We start from the raw sequence: 16005 nt of genomic DNA on the forward strand, positions 1-16005 counted from the left end.
TATTTGATCCCCTTTACCCTCATCACCCACCCTCCACCCCCTTACCCTCTGGTAACCACTAAATTATTGTCTGTGTCTATGAGTTTTTGTTTCTCATTTGTTTGTCTTGTTCTTTTTGGTTTATATACCACATATCAGTGAAATCATAGGGTTCTCTGCTTTTTCTGTCTGACTTATTTCACTTAGCATTATTCTCTCGAGATCCATCCATGTTGTCACAAATGCTCCTATATCATCTTTCCTTAACGCCGAATAGTATTCCATTGTGTATATGTACCACAACTTCTTTATCCATTCATCTATCGAAGGACATTTTGGTTATTTCCATGTCTTGGCCACCGTAAACAAAGCTGCAATGAACATTGGCGTACACGTGTCTCTATAGAGAAATGCTTTTATATTTTTGGGGTAGATACCCAGGAGAGCGATTGCTGGGTCATATGGTAATTCTATTCGTAATTTCTTGAGGAACCTCCACACTGCCTTCCATAGCGGCTGCACCAGTCTGCATTCCCACCAACAGTGTATGAGAGTTCCTTTTTCTCCACAGCCTCTCCAACACTTGTTACTATTTGTTTTGTTGATGAAAGCCATTCTGACTGGGGTGAGGTGATATCTCATTGTGGTTTTCATTTGCATTTCTCTGATGATTAGCGATGTTGAGCATTTTTTCATATGTCTATTTGCCATTTGTATATCCTCTTTGTAATCCCCCTTTTCTTTATTTCACAGGTTTGGCAGAATTCTTGAGGATCTTGACAGCTTAGGAGGTACTGGTATTAGTGTTTCTAAATAGATACTTAACAGCTATACATTGAATCCTATGGCTAGAAAGGGCTCCTTTATTCTTTAACGGCACAGATGAGGGTATTTTGAAAGAAGAAAAAGGAGGGTGTTCACTGCCTCTGAATTGTCATAATACTTTTTCCCCAAAAATGTAGTTTCCTATTTAACAGAGTTATAATCTGATTAATTCTTCTTTTTAACAACTTTTTTAGAAGTCTTAAATTTACAGAAAAGTTGCAAATAAGCATAAGGAATTGTTCTTCCCTGAATCATGTGACAGTATGTTGCTGACATGCACATCACCCCCAAATATTTTCATGTCTGTTGCCTACTACCAAGGACATTCTCCTGGATAACCACAATACAACCATCAAAATCAGGAAATGAGCACTGGTACATTAGACTGTCTAACCCTCAGACCCCATTCAACTCTGGCCAGTGGGCCTTTATAGCAGAAGGATCCAGTTCTGAATTATACATTGCATTTAGTTGTTGTATCAGAAATAGTTGCTCAGTCTTTCTCTGACTTTCATGTCCTTGACACGTTTGAAGACTATAGGCCAGTTCTTTTGTGGAATTTCTCTCAATTTGGATTTGTTTGATGCTCCCCCAATATTAGATTCGGGACATGCATCTTTAGCAGGAATGTCACAGAAGGAATGCTGTGTTCTTATTGCATCCTATTAAGTGGTGCATAATTCTAATGTGTCCCGTTACTGTGATTCCTTGATGAAAGCGGTGTCTTCCAGGCTTCTTCACTGTAAAGTTACTTGTTCCTCCTTTGTAACTAATAAGTACCTTGTAGGGAGGTACTTTGAGACCTTGTAAATATCCCATTCCTCATCAGATTTTCAATTTATTACCTTAAAATCTACAGGGACTCAGGGATTCCTATTTTATTGAATGGGTTATGATATGTTACTATCATCTATTTTGATGCCCAAATTATCCCAGGACTGTCCCATTCCCTTCAAGCTGGCTCCTGTGTTTTTTTTTTCTGATGTGTCATCATTCTTTGAGCACTTCCTCACTTTCTGGCACAGCCAGATGTTCTAGGCTCATTTGCACTTTCACTGCCCCAGTTCTGGAATCAGCCAAATCTTTAAGGGGCCCTGGTTCTTTTAAATGGAGAACGGTAGTTAGAAACCAAGACCAGGTTGCTGGAAGTGGTCATTGCTGCTGGAGTATGACTGCTCCCATGCCCTTTCAGTGGACGAGCTGGGGGAATATATGCACATACACGTGCATTTACCTCTGTGCTTATCTATCAGTCTGTTTGTGAAAACCATGGGTTCACACTGATAGTTCCCGTTCCGCACCTCAGGTTCATTCTTACCTATTCCCCTTTTCTGTTTATAATTCCCTTCTTCTGCTGGCTCCTCCTTCACACATTTACTTACCACATCTAATACATCGCCATCCCTAGCCTCTCATGGACGCTCCCCTCGCCTCACTGGGGTTCGAGCCCATGCCAGGTCCCCTTCTGCAGGTCACCCCCTAATTGTGCCCAGGCTGTACCATGCTGGGCCGTGGCTTTTCTTGCCTCTCTCCATTTCGTCCTGATCTCACGTGGACTTCAGCAGCCCACTCGGGGCCACCTTGCTTGCTCCTACCTAATGACTTCTGGCCTGAACTGTTGGGAAAGGGTTTAAAGAAAGGCTCCTAAAAACTTTAAAAATAGACGTAAGACCATTGTTAGGCTTACACCTAGTAGCTACTTTTCTCTTCAGGTTAAATAAACCTGGTTAAAAATTCTTATTGGCCTTTTGAAAAGAATTATACACATACACACAAATATTTGACTTTGGTTTATTTAGGTGTCCCTACCCCGTTTTTCCTGTTTACCTCCTGCTCATCACCAATCCCTTTCACCTGTTTACTTAATTCTATTCCTTCCATTTCTTCAAGGAACTTGCCTTATCACGTATGCTTTCTCACTCATCTCAGGCCTTTCCTCAACTTCGCTTTTCCTTCAACTTATAAGCGTATTCAAGTCTCTTCCATTTAAAATGAAACATAGGTCAAATCCTCTTCCCTTGTAACAACACTCTCCAACTGTCTTTCTCCCTCACTTCAGAGCTAACTTTCTGGAAAGAATTAGAAAAAAAATTTTGCTCTTATTGCCTCTGTATCCTGACCTGTTATTTCCCAGCCTGCCATGTTCTGGCTTCTACTCCTCGTGCCATTGAACTGCTGTTGCCAAGATCTCCATTGGCCCTCATATTGTATGATCTACTGGGTGATTTTTCCAGGCGTACCCAGCCCCTTTGCAGCTCCTAGTATTGTCAGACTTATTCTTGGGCTTTGGTGCCATTTCCTCCCGCGTCGCTGGTTGTTCCTTCCTAGTCTCCTGTATAGGCTTCTCGTTCTCTATTGATCCCTTAAATGTCAGTTATCCCTAGGGTTTTGTCTTCTGCCCTATCTTTGTTATCTGAATATTCTCTAGAAATAATCTAATGTACTCTCTGTACTTTAGTTGCTATCAGTATGTGGAATATTTAGGAAGGTACTTTGCCCGGCCTGCTTTTCTGAGTTCCAGACCAATTTGTCCTCCTGCCTACTGGGTGTCTTCATTTGGGTGGGCCATAGGCTTCTTGAATTCAGCATGTTGAAAACAGCCCATTCTGCTCTGCCTGTATTCTCTTTTTCAGCGAATGGTATATCATCTTCACTCAGGCAAGCTGGAAACCTGAGATGAGTCAAATCTTGTCAAGTCTCCCTTCTTATTCGCTCTTGGATCTTTTCATTTCTACTGTTAGTGCCATAGGTCAGATGAATATGGTTTCTTTTTGGGGTACCTCAAAGGCTTTTAAGTGGAATTGCTTACCTTTAGCCTCTCTTTCCCGTAGTACATCCTTTAACAGATGGAAGGATTTATTGTCACGCAACAAATGTTTATTGAGCACAGACCCGGTCCTGAGAGTTGACAATACCAATCTGAATGAATCATGGGGGAGGCAGGGAAGCCACTAAACACAGAAGTGTGATACCGCTTTAAATGAGGTGACATTTGTAAGGTGCATTAGAACATGCTTGGCACCTACAAATTCTTGTGAAAATATGGAAAGTGTGCAGATGACCACAGGGTAGTGGAGGAGCCCAGGGGAAGCTACGGGGAAGGGATACTCTGAGCAAAATAATTGCTGCACGATTAGGAAGGATTCAGGAGGAAAACAGGTGGCTGTGAGTCACCTGTGATTTGTTTCTCTTTTCTGAAGGTGTTTGATGCATCCAGACTCAGTGTTGGGATCTTTTTCTGATTTAGGCACTGTGTCTCTGTGGCATGGTGACAAGCCACCCGCTGGGTCTGGACTTGGGGCTTCGGTTTCCTCACCAAATCCAAAATTGAGCGGGCAGTCGGATGAGAGGATTCCCAAATATCTTCAATGTATAGAAGTCTTGGGTCCTAGGATAAGCCCACTAAAGGAACATGGGGGGTTGGGTCTTCAAAACAAGATAAGACTTTTTATGGGTTACAGAGAGTAAAATACCAATGTTGAGAAATAATTTTGCTTTTCCTTGATTTGGTTCTCTTTTCCTACAGTTCTTATTTGCTACATGCACAACAAAATTCCTTCAGCTAATATGTCTCCTTTATCGATAGTTACAGCCCTGGTGGACAAGATTGGTAAGCGATCCTGTTTTGTATGCACACTTAGGAATTCTTAGTGATTACAAGATATTATTGAGATTAGAGGAAATATTTTCCTTTTGTGTTTATGCACATATGCATATGAAAATGTCTAGAATGACATATGCCAAGTTATTTACTATAATTATTTTTGGTTTTGCATGCTTCCAGTTTTATTTTTTATAGTCTATGCCTTGTCTCCATTTTTCAAAAAGACACAAATTTCTTTCGTATGTCAAAAAAGTCATTTTTAGTTTTGAAGACGAAAAAAAAAAAGGTCGTAGAATTTGCCACAACTTCAAACAAAATTGTCCATTTATAGTACAGAAAATTTGGGGTATGGTTTGGACTCAAATTGATTTTCCATTTTGCAGATATGTGTAAGAGTTGCTTAAGCCCAGAACAGGACATCAAGTTCAGTGGCCATGTTAGCTGGGTTGGGAAGACATCCATGGAAGTGAAGATGCAAATGTTCCAGGTATGTATGTGCCCTTAGATTGCCTCCTTGTTTCAATATAACTCGCTGAAAGAAAGCTTATTTACCTATCTGTCCACAGACAGGTTTATAGCTCACCCCTTCCAGAAAAAAAATACAGATGGTGGGTTATTACTATCTTCCTCCTGGACAAAGACTGACACATTATTTGGTGTTTATGTTTAGTGCTTACTAATTTCAAATCACATACAGCTTCATGTTAAGGTGCTTGTTTCTGATCTTACCCCGGAGAATTTCACAAAAGTCTATGAATTATGTTAGGCTTGAATGGGTCACTGTGTTAGTTTCCTGGGGCTGCTGTAACAAAGTACCACAAAGCAGGTGGCTTCAAACAACAGAAATTAATTGTCTCAGTTTGGAGGTGAGAAGTCCAAAATCAAGGTCTCGGCGGGATCATGCTCCCTCTAAAACCTGTAGGGGAGAACCCTTCTTTGCTCTCCTAGCTTCTGAGGGTTTGCTGCCAACCCTTGGCATTCCTTGGCTTGCAGCTGTAACACTTCAATTTCTGCCACCATTGTCACATGGCATTTTCCCCTTGTGTGTCTGTGTCTCTTCTTATAAAGACATCGATAATACTGGATTGGAGCCCACCTTACTCCACTATGACCTCATCTTAACTGATTATATCTGCAATAATCTTATTTCCAAATAAAGTCATGTTGATAGGTACTGAAGGTTGGGACCCACATATCTTTTGGGGGGACACAGTTCAACCCAGAAGTCACTTAGTCTATTACAGCAGTTAGGAACAGCCCCGCTAATGAGCAAAACATAGAATAGCTGTTATAAAGAAATGAAGAAACTTGACAAGACACAGTACCTCAAAGAGGATAATAGCACAGAAATAATTCAGAGTATGTCCAAGATACCATTATGAAAACTTACTTGAATGACTTATTCAGTTATGCCAGCATATTCAGTAGACCTATTATTCAGATACACTTCTTCTGTCAAGGAATTATGAAGCTTTTCGTCTTTTGGAAAAAGTCTGAAGCTTGCTCTGCAGTAATTAAAGTTATTTGTCAAAATAGGTAGTTTTTTATTTGGTGCTATATGTAAGCAGGTGGATTCTTTAGTTTCCATGTTGCTGTAACTGACAGTAACACTGTTTTTAAAACAAAACACAGTTGTTGGGATGCTGCTATGATGTGTCCATATTCTTTTTTGATCTTCATGGTTGATTCCTAGCCTGCTCAGTGCTGTGCACAGCAGATTTCTGGCATAGGACCAGCTTTCTAGGGAATCTTGACAATTTGAATCTTGGACAAGTAGGTTGAAAAAGAGTCACAGGACTTATTGGGAGGAAAGAGCCAGTGAAAATCAGCGTTAGGCATGTACAAACTTGGTTCTAAATTTGCATTTCTCATTGGCCATTTTGCCTAATAACTCATACTCGACTGATCCTTTCTATTCCAGGGAGGGAGCTTAGCGATAGGTGTGCTGACTCTGGTTTGGGTGCACGTAGGTTCGAATCCCAGCCCTGCTGCTTATTAGCCATGTGACTGGGTAAATCACCTTGTCTGAGCCTCTGTTTTCTGAAGTGCAACATGGAAACAGTAATAGTACCATCTTTGATGGTGTGGTAAGGGTGAAAGGAAAAACAGCCCGCCCATATGTGGTAGCTGGTACATTGCTCATCACACAGTAACCGCTAATCAAATGTTGGACTAATGTTCATTTATTATCGTTACTATGGAGATGGGCCCAAATCTCTATTCTGGGCTTGACCTTTGGACCTATCTTTCCGAGTACCTGTTATATTCCCCCCATGTGTGCTCTTGCTACCTCTAGTCCAGTGTGTTTCAAACTGAGTTCATCAGCTTCCTTTCCAATCTCAATCTTCCTCCAGTTTCTCTTTGCCAGCCTCCTGGTTCCCCAGCTCCAAACCTTTGTGACAGCTTTAATTTTTCCCTTTCCTGTGCAGCCCTTGCCAAGTCAGGCAAATTCACCACCCTCAGCAACTCGCCAGAGTTCTTTCTTCTTCCCCTTGGCCCCTGTATTTCATTCAAGCCCTCACTGCCTCTTGTGTGAACTGTCTTCTAATTAGTTGAGTCTGCCTGCCGCTAGCCTGTTCTCTCGCTCTGTTAATTTTACATGTTTTTGCAAAGAGATCTTCCAAAGCTGATCTTAAATCCCATCACTCTCCTTCTGAAAAATCTTCAGTGGCCGTTATCTGTGGGTGAAAATGTAAACTCCTTTGACTAGTTAGGATCGTAGGTGCTCCGTCAGTTAGCTCCAACCCACCTTCCCCCCGACACATTTATATACCTTCTTAGAGCTCACTGCCGGACACTTTGAGCATTCCAAGAGCAGGGAGGCATTCATCTTTGCATTCATCAGGAATCCTCATCATTCCTGGTCCTTGGCACTAGTAGGTGTTCACTATAAGAAACGATAATTTAAACAGGAAGGGAGTGGAGGCGTATCATTGCTTACACTTTTCCCTTTGCCTGCAACCCTTGTGTTCTGGCCCTGCATGTCCACATTCCAGCTGTGCTCCTGGATCACTCCCTGCTCGAATCCTTCTCCATCCTCCCTCCTCATAGTACTTGTTCCTTCCCGTGATGCCTTTCTCAGTATCCTTTCTCTGACCTGCTAAACTCTGCTCCACAGAGCTGCGTGTGAACATGTTTTCTACTAGACTGTGTGCTCCTCCCCAATGGGATCTGGATGAGATTCACCGAGCCCACTTCCTGAGTCCACTCATTTAACGTTCACCTAGGATTTGTGCTAGGTATATAGCCGCGGGCAAAACACAGTTCCATTCTCCTGGAGTTTACATCCTAGTAGTGCTCAATCAGACATCGGGCAGTCATTGGTTAGGCACCTGCTCTCTGCCAGTCTTTGTGCTAAGTGCTTGGGCTACAAATGGAAATGAAAATGGTCTTTGTCCTCAAGGAACTCATGGTGTAGTAGGGAGGCAGCCACATAAATAAGTGATTATGATATGGTGTGTTAAGTACCGTGTTTCCTCGAAAATAAGACCGGGTCTTATATTTACTTTTGCTCCAAAAGACGCATTAGGTCTTCTGTTCAGGGGATGTCATCCTGAGAAATCATGCTAGGGCTTATTTTCCGGTTAGGGCTTATTTTCGGGGAAACACGGTATTATACAGCATTTCTCAGCAGGGACAGTATTGGCACTGTATGTGGGAAAATTGCTCTGTAGGACTATCCTCTGCATTGTGAGCTGTTAGCTCCTTGATAACCCCCACCCTGCTAGTCATGTCCCCCATGCCATGTGACCACGCAAACCAGCCCTACACGTTTCCATATGCCCCCTACGGGGGTGGTACCCGTCTCTCGTGTTGAGAACCTCTGTCAGGAGATGGCTTTGTTTCCATTAGCTGGCAAACAAAGGCGGGAAGGAAGAGCTCTGCCTTGGCGTTGGGCAGGGGCAGTGGCCGAGAGGAGTGTTTGGGTGAACGCAGCTAGAGGAAAGCATGAGGCAGAGATGGAGGGGAGGTGTTCGACAGCAGGATCCATTTCGGGACACCACATTGCTAGCGTGGCTGGGGAGAAGGGTGCGGGGGAGAAGGGAGAAGGGAGTGTTTGTGCGCCTCTGGCGCGGAATGTGGGCTGTGTGGTGGGGGCGTTATATACCGGGCAACAGGCTTAGAGCAGATGCTGGAAGAAAGTCGAGGGCCAAGGTGATAGGGCCTGCACAGGCAATGGTGACAAGGATGGATGTGCATGCACCCTCAGGTTGTGATACGACTTCACCATACGACCATGCTGGAAGTACAGACTTTAGGGGAGAAAGAAATACCTTCAAACCTCAAAGTCTGTGTGTTATAAATATTTAGCTTACTGCACAGAATTATCACCGATCTTGCCCCTTCTTGGAGCCTCTGTGCTGGGCTAAGGAAACATCCATATGTGCCGGCAGTTGGCACCGTGAAGTTCCCTGAAAAGACTAATGTCTGTGAGAGCAGTGGGAGGTCCACGTGGCTCTGCGCTGTTGTGAGGACAGGTAGGCCTGAAGAAAGCCACAATTCAGCACGATGCAGGATAGTGACGTGAGGACGGAGAAGGTCCCTCTGTGACCTTTGCCCTTGGGTCCCAGTCATGCACTACTCCTGAGCCCGTAGTTTGAGTCCCCAGTACTTTGCACTGGGCAATGTTTGGGATTTGGGGTGTCTCCAAGAAGACCTCAGGCTTCTTGGTCATGCTGCCATTCCCACCCAGAGCCTAGTTCTGTGCCTGGCAACTCAGCAGCTGGTGGTTAATGAACGCGCTTCTCTTTTTCTAATTTCGGCCTTTCTCAAAGCATGCATGGTATCTGTTAGAACTGTAGTAGGTCTTCCCAGGAAATGCGTTTTTTACATCTGCATTTTCTTTCCTTTGTTCCTTAGTCACATGACAATGACTTTAGTCCTGTTTTGGATGCAACATTTGTAATGGTGGCTCGTGATTCTGAAAATAAAGGGTAATTGCTGTTTTTTCCTAATTCTTTAATTTGAAAAATTTCAAAGATACATAAAATTGGAGAGAAGACTATAATGAATGTCCATGTACCCATCACCTGAATGAACTTAAGAGTTTTAACGTTTTTGCCATATTTGCTTCATCTGTTTTTTTTAAAGTGTACTATTTTCTTTATAGTATTTTAAAACAAATCCCAGACAAAATGACATTTTACCTCTAAATACTTTAATGTCGACATCTCTTTAAAAATGAAGGTATTTTCTTACCATGATCATTAGAATACCTAACAAAAATACTAGTAAATCCTTAATATATTCTAATAGTCCCCAAATATCTTTTTAATGATTTGTTCAAATTAGGATCCACACAAGGTACACACAGTGCATTTGATTTCTGTCTCTTAAGTCTGTTCTTTTTTTTTTTTTTGGTTAATAGCGTTATTGAAATATAATTCACATATCATGCAGTTCACCCATTGAAAGTGTACCATTTAATAGCTTTTTGTGTGTTCATAGAATTGTGTGGTGTCTTTTAAGGCTGTTTTCATCCAGAATAGTTGTATGTCTCCACTGCCCCCGCATTGTTTCGTATCAACTTGTCACAAAGCCGAATCAGTTCTTCTATACAATGTTCAGCTTTCTGGATTTGTCTCATTGCCTCCTCATGGTATTTTCTTTTTTTGGGGGACTTGTTTCTCTACCCCTAGTATTTTCTGTAAACCTGAGTTTGATCTAAAGCCTTAATTAGATTCAGGTTCAACATATTTGGCTAGCGCACTTTGTAGGTGATGCTATTTATGTATCTTGTATATCATAGTGTGTCATACCAGATGGTACGGATGTCCCAATCATAGTAATGGTAAGATTGATGTGTGAGTTCAAGTAGTGACGGACTGATCTTTCTCCTGTGGAGTTCAGTTTATCAGCTTATGATCAGTAATGCTCTGTAGCGCAGAGTGCACTGCAGCAGGTTTCCAGACTATACTTTGTCACCCTGTGTGTAGCTAGCTCCCCATCAGCCTTTCTCCAGGGCTCTCAATGTCCGTTGTTGGGGGTGTAGAGTGATTCTCATATTCTGTCATTCCTGGCACGTTAATTAGCTGGAATTCTGTAAAGCAGAGATTTTCCCCTCATCACCTAGGGCAATTTGGTTTGTAAAGGAAAGTCAAGAGTAATGTTTATTCTTGCCCTTTCTTTACACATTTGCAGAATAACGAGTTGGTTCACTAGCTTTGGTGACATGCTTTTTCTACTGGTTTGACTTTTTTAAAAAGTCCCATTGTGAATTTCTGGATTTTAATGTAGTAAATATATTTCAATAAATTGTAGCCATTGTTCTTGCTGCTTAGAGCCCATTGCCTTTGGTCAGTGGGAGCTTCTTTAAGCTGGCTCCTGTGATATTTCCCCATTGGTCTTTCATACCTGCCTGCTCTCTGGTGCAATGAGATATCTTGGGCTCATCTTACACATTTCCTGCCATAGGCATGGAGTCAAGCCATTTTTTCAAGGAGTCCTGGGCTTCCTTTTAATGGGAACCAGTATTTAGAGACCAAAATCTGGGCACTAGAACTGTATGTTGTTACTAGTTTGCCATGTTGTCTAGGCCTTTTCAGTGGACAGAGCTTGGATGAATTTAGTCCTGTTTTGGATGTTGAAAAGCAAAAAGCAAACAACCTCATGAGTTTATACTGTCATTTCCAAGACAAGTTTAACCAGACAGGTTGTAACTTATTTGGCTTTATACTTTATCTTTTGTCTCTTAAATTGAATTCTTGGTTCCTAACAGCAGTTACACCCAAGGCCTTTAACCTGAGAAAATCTAATTGTATGTGTGGGAGTAGGGGTGGAAGGGAGTGTTACAGGATTGCCGTTTGTACAGGACAGAGTCCAGAGGCCAATGAGAAGTCTAATTTGTGTTAGGAACTCAAGTTAGGAGTCTGCAGTGAGAAATCTTTTCTGCTGCATGGAAAACGGATGTGGAACACTGTGTTAGACTGAAAAATACCTTGGTGCCTCTGATCCAGAATGCACCCAGGTCGTCTAACTCCTCCCACTAGCCGCAGTGGGCCTGCTGCCCCTGGTGGGTGGCCTAAGCCTCCTTGGCCAGCACTGGTGGGGCATTACTTCAAGTTCCTCTCCCAGCTGATATATTTCAGTTTTCCAAGCTGCCATTTCAGATCTTTTGTTTCTATTGTTTCATCAATCTTTTGGATTCTACCATAGTGAAATACCATCGCCCTTTTCGCTCAGTTTATTTTTAAAAATTTGACACCTACAGAAAAGTAAAATCATGTAACAAACACCCATATACCCTTCATTTAAATTCACCAACTAACATTTTACCACCAGCCTTATTTTCCCACCCCTTTTTTAAATACATATGTATACACACATATACACATTTCCCCCCTGATTCATTTGAAAGTAAGTTTGATACTATTTTCCCTATGAGTAGTTCAGTGTGTATCTCTTAAGAATAAGGTAATTCTCATACATAACCTCAATGCGTTTGTTAATATACAAGAAATTTAACAGTGATACAATTATCTAATATGCCATCCATATTTGGACTTTGCCAGTTGTCCCTAAAGTGTCCTTCATAACTTCTTCCCCTGAGTCAGGATCTGATCAAGGGTCGTGTACTACAATTGTCTGTCATGTTTCTTTGCAATAGTTCCCCTGCCATTTTCTGTCTTTTAAGACATTAACATTTTTGAAGAGTCCACGCAAGTTGTCTTATAGAATGTTCTACAACCTATTAAGACTGTTATCTCCTGATTATGGTCCAGTGAAACATTTTGGCAAGTGGCTATGTCCTTTTTATAATGTGAGACTTCTAGTACAGATAAGTCTCTAAGCAGAAACCTCGGCTAATTGTTCCAGAGTTCTTGTGTGAAGCAGTCAGTAAGCGTTACCCAAAACAAACAGCAAAGACTTTAAAACTAGCGGGTAATTTGTTCATCTTCCATTTTTATTAGGTGATGGCACATTTTAAACTTGTACTCTTTTCTTCACTTTAGGCCGGCTTTTGTAAATCCACTCATCCCTGAAGGCCCTGAGGAAGAAGAGCTCTTTAGACAAGGAGAATGTATATTAATTTGTTTATAATAAGATAAACTTTAAAAAGCATATTGACCGTACTGTAGAGGAGAATATTCAAGAGTATGTATGGACTCCTTATACCAGTCAAATGTCTTACTCATGCCAAGAATGTATTGAAGTTAAAAATACCTTATTTTTTGTTCCACGGAGTCCATGCTTTGAATGATATTATCAGTCAGCCAATATTTATCAATTGAAGTAACTTGTTTTCTCATTTTTAATGAAATGGGATATGTATCTTAATGAAATAACTGCTGGTCAGGGCTGTAGGTCAGGAGGATTATAAGTGGTTTCATGCTGAGCTAATGCAATTTCCATGTGAAAGTTTTATGTAGGATCTATGTACAATTTCCAGTGCGCTTTTTACAGTCTGGAAATACTGCTCTTGTAGAGTCCAAGGAAGCCCAGGTCAGGAACCCCAGTGCATAGTGAGACCCTCCTGATTGTGGCTCTTTATTGTCCCTTGTTGCAGTGAACAAGGGAAGAAGGGTCGCTTTCAGCTCCATGTCGTTACTGAAAATGGCTCCCAATGCTAAGGAGAGGACGACCATACACGACATGTTTCTTAGCACGCTGGATCCAAAGTAAGTTAGGCTGCTGAGATTTCCTGTGGGAAAGCATTCAAACCTTGGCCTTCTCCAGAACTATGCTTGCCTGAACATACTGGGAATTGTTTGCAAATATTTTGCTTTTCAGCAGTGAAACCATGCCCTTAACAGGGTTTACTGAATCTCCATTTGCACAGGACTATAAGTTTTCGCAGTCGAATTTTGCCCCCGAATGCAGTGTGGATGGAGGATTCAAAATTGAAGAGCTTGGAAATTTGCCACCCTGAGGTACTGTGATATAGTGAAGAATTTTCTAAATAGGTAACTTGTACTCGTGATACTCATCTAAGATTTGATACCTTTAAACTGGCCTCTGTTTTATGGCATTGTGAATTCCTTTGTTATATGAGGGTGGCCATGAGCTTGTATTTGTTAATATTTATTTTGTGTAGGAGAGGAACATTTTCAATCGGATCTTTGGTGGTTTCCTTATGAGGAAAGCGTATGAACTTGGATGGGCTACTGCTTGTAACTTCGGGTGAGTTCGATCTAAGGTAGTCTTCACTTCTAAGAAGCAATGTATACTGCCCCACTGAAATGAAACATTGTGGACCAGTCTGGATGTGTTGGGGAATATGTTTTGTTTTTAAATAAATAGCACACTGATACCAGTTGGGTTTGATCTTCATTTTAGAAATTGGTGCTCTGACTAGGTTAAGTTAGTACCATGTTCCCCCGAAAGTAAGACCTAGCTGGACCATCAGCTCTAATGCGTCTTTTGGAGCAAAAATTAATATAAGACCGGTCTTATATTATGTAAGACCCGGTCTTATTTTAAAATAAGACCGGGTCTTATATTAATTTTTGCTCCAAAAGACGCATTAGATTTGTTGGTCTGGCTAGGTCTTATTTTTGGGGGAACATGGTACGTTATGGGCGTACCTCATTTTATTGCGTTGCACTTCACAGATGTTGCCTTTTTTAATAAATTGAAGGCAAGGCCTTCCACCAGCAAAAAGATTACGACTTGCTTTATTTTGATGCTTACTTTATTGTGGCGGTGTCTGGAACTGAATCCGCAATATTTCCAAGGTACACCAGTAAAGAGCTCCTGAGAAAAGGAGGTGGTGCTATGTTGAAGGGAAAACATATAATGATTTTGGCACTTATTTGGTCCTAGTGGAATCTCTTACCATTCCTCACTGGTACGATTATTTACCATTTACTAGGTTTATTCTTTGATCATTTAAATTTAGCCTCAGCTGATTGCTAGGGAAAAAATAGAGATCATCTGAATTTTGTAGTTGACCCCTAATTCTGTCTTCCCCAACAGTTGTTCCCGACCGTTTGTAGTAGCAGTGGACGATATCATGTTTCAGAAACCTGTTGATGTTGGATCGTTGCTGTTTCTTTCTTCCCAGGTAGGTATGCGATGAGATAAAATACATTTTTTTTAATCACTAGGGCCTAGAAGAGAACTTTTTATGTTCTAAAGCCACTGCTTCTCTTATAACTGCCTTGGTCTCCCTTCCCAATGCAATTGACTCACTCTTGTGTGTGTCATCTCTTAGGTTTGCTTTACCCAAGACAAATACATTCAAGTCCGAGTGCACAGTGAAGTGTCGTCTCTGCAGAGTAAAGAGCATACGACCACCAATGTCTTTCATTTCACGTTCATGTCGGAGAAAGACGTGCCCTTGGTTTTCCCCAGAACATACGGAGGTGAGCAGCAATGATGGCTGTCCCTAACAAAGGGAAGACCTTTTAAAGAAATTGTTCTCCTTTTCAGTTGCTGTAGGAAGTACACCGATGCCTGTTAGCTGGAGAGCATATCTTTAGGGGATTGTGCTTTGGAGGTTCTGCAGCCCTGATGGTCAGGATGCCTCACGGCCCGCAGGCAGCTGTGGCTGCTCTGCCCCCTTGGCTGTTGTCTGAAGGGCCAGTGCCAGCTGCAAGCAGCCACTGGTAGTCAAAGGAAAGGGGCAGGAGTCGAGGCCCGTCCTCGGGGACCTTGCACACCCCCTGGGCCAGTATTGCTTGCCTGGCACTGGTTTTGCGTTCTCATTGCTGTCCCAATGTTTCTGAGTAGTCTTGTGTTTGTACCATGCTTTTCTGAGGTGCTGCAAGTTTCTCCATGTTTCTCTCTCTTGTGTTTCAGAGTCCATGTTATATTTAGATGGGCAGCGGCACTTTAACTCCATTAGTGTACCGGTGGCCTTGAAAAGGGAATACCGTGTGGAGCCCTAGGGAACCCGCGCTTGTTGAAGACCAGCACCCTCAGAGACGAAGTGCCTGATGAGGGCCTGAGCACCTGTGTTGGTTTTAGTGTTCATTCTCGTCCTCCATAGTGAAAAAGAATAGAGTCAGCTTTTAGGATGATCAGAAAAGCAGAACAGGAGAGTGGCTGGGTGGGGCAGAGGGAGAGAGAGCTATTAAATAATAAATACTTTCAAGACGGTTTATATTGTGTACCTACCATGTTGCCTCCTCTCTTGTCTGTTAAAAAATTAGGGCAGATGCCTTTTTACACCGTTGGAACCATTCTTTGCTTATGCGTATCGCAAACTATCAATATATACATGGCTTTCCACCAAGGCGTTTGGAAGGCATTCTTTAAGCCTGACCTTTGCTGCGGTCCCCCTGCGTTGTCTAAAGCCCATCAACCTTACATGATTTCTTTCTGTTTTGCCTGCCTCTACTTCCCAGCTTTTGTTGACGTAGGGTAGCTGAAAAGTTGAGGTGAAGGGATTTGACGAAAGATGTGGCATTCGGAAAGATTTGTGGGAAACTTTAGGTCTAAAGCCATACCCAGCGGAGCTGTTCAGAGGTGTTCTAGATGGGGGAACACAGGACTGTGTGTTCATTCTTTCACTCGCCAGACAGCTCTTGACTACGCTCCGCTAAGGGCTGGGCAGGATGTATCATTAAAATACAAGAACAACAATAATAATAACAGCTGCTTGTGCTTATGGAGCATTTATCATGTGCTAGGTAGACACTGTCTTAAACACTTGA

The 16005-nt window shown here is 42.1% G+C and overlaps 1 protein-coding gene across 7 annotated transcripts in view; it reads left to right on the forward strand.

The window, feature by feature from the left end:
* Positions 1-15461, forward strand: part of ACOT9 (acyl-CoA thioesterase 9) — a 61653-nt gene extending 46192 nt beyond the window's left edge. For all 7 annotated transcript variants that reach the window (XM_081041869.1, XM_081041866.1, XM_081041870.1 and 4 more), the window contains 11 exons: positions 733-770; positions 4331-4414; positions 4792-4895; positions 9269-9342; positions 12361-12428; positions 12915-13026; positions 13188-13278; positions 13443-13528; positions 14324-14411; positions 14562-14712; positions 15149-15461. In XM_081041869.1, the coding sequence (XP_080897995.1) occupies positions 733-770; positions 4331-4414; positions 4792-4895; positions 9269-9342; positions 12361-12428; positions 12915-13026; positions 13188-13278; positions 13443-13528; positions 14324-14411; positions 14562-14712; positions 15149-15237 (985 nt within the window). In that variant the 3' untranslated portion in view covers positions 15238-15461. The remainder of the gene's footprint in view (positions 1-732; positions 771-4330; positions 4415-4791; positions 4896-9268; positions 9343-12360; positions 12429-12914; positions 13027-13187; positions 13279-13442; positions 13529-14323; positions 14412-14561; positions 14713-15148) is intronic.
* The last annotated feature ends 544 nt before the right edge of the window (positions 15462-16005 follow it).

This window comes from Rhinolophus hipposideros (assembly GCF_964194185.1).
Source record: "Rhinolophus hipposideros genome assembly, chromosome: X".
In the NCBI taxonomy this organism is placed as follows: domain Eukaryota; kingdom Metazoa; phylum Chordata; class Mammalia; order Chiroptera; family Rhinolophidae; genus Rhinolophus; species Rhinolophus hipposideros.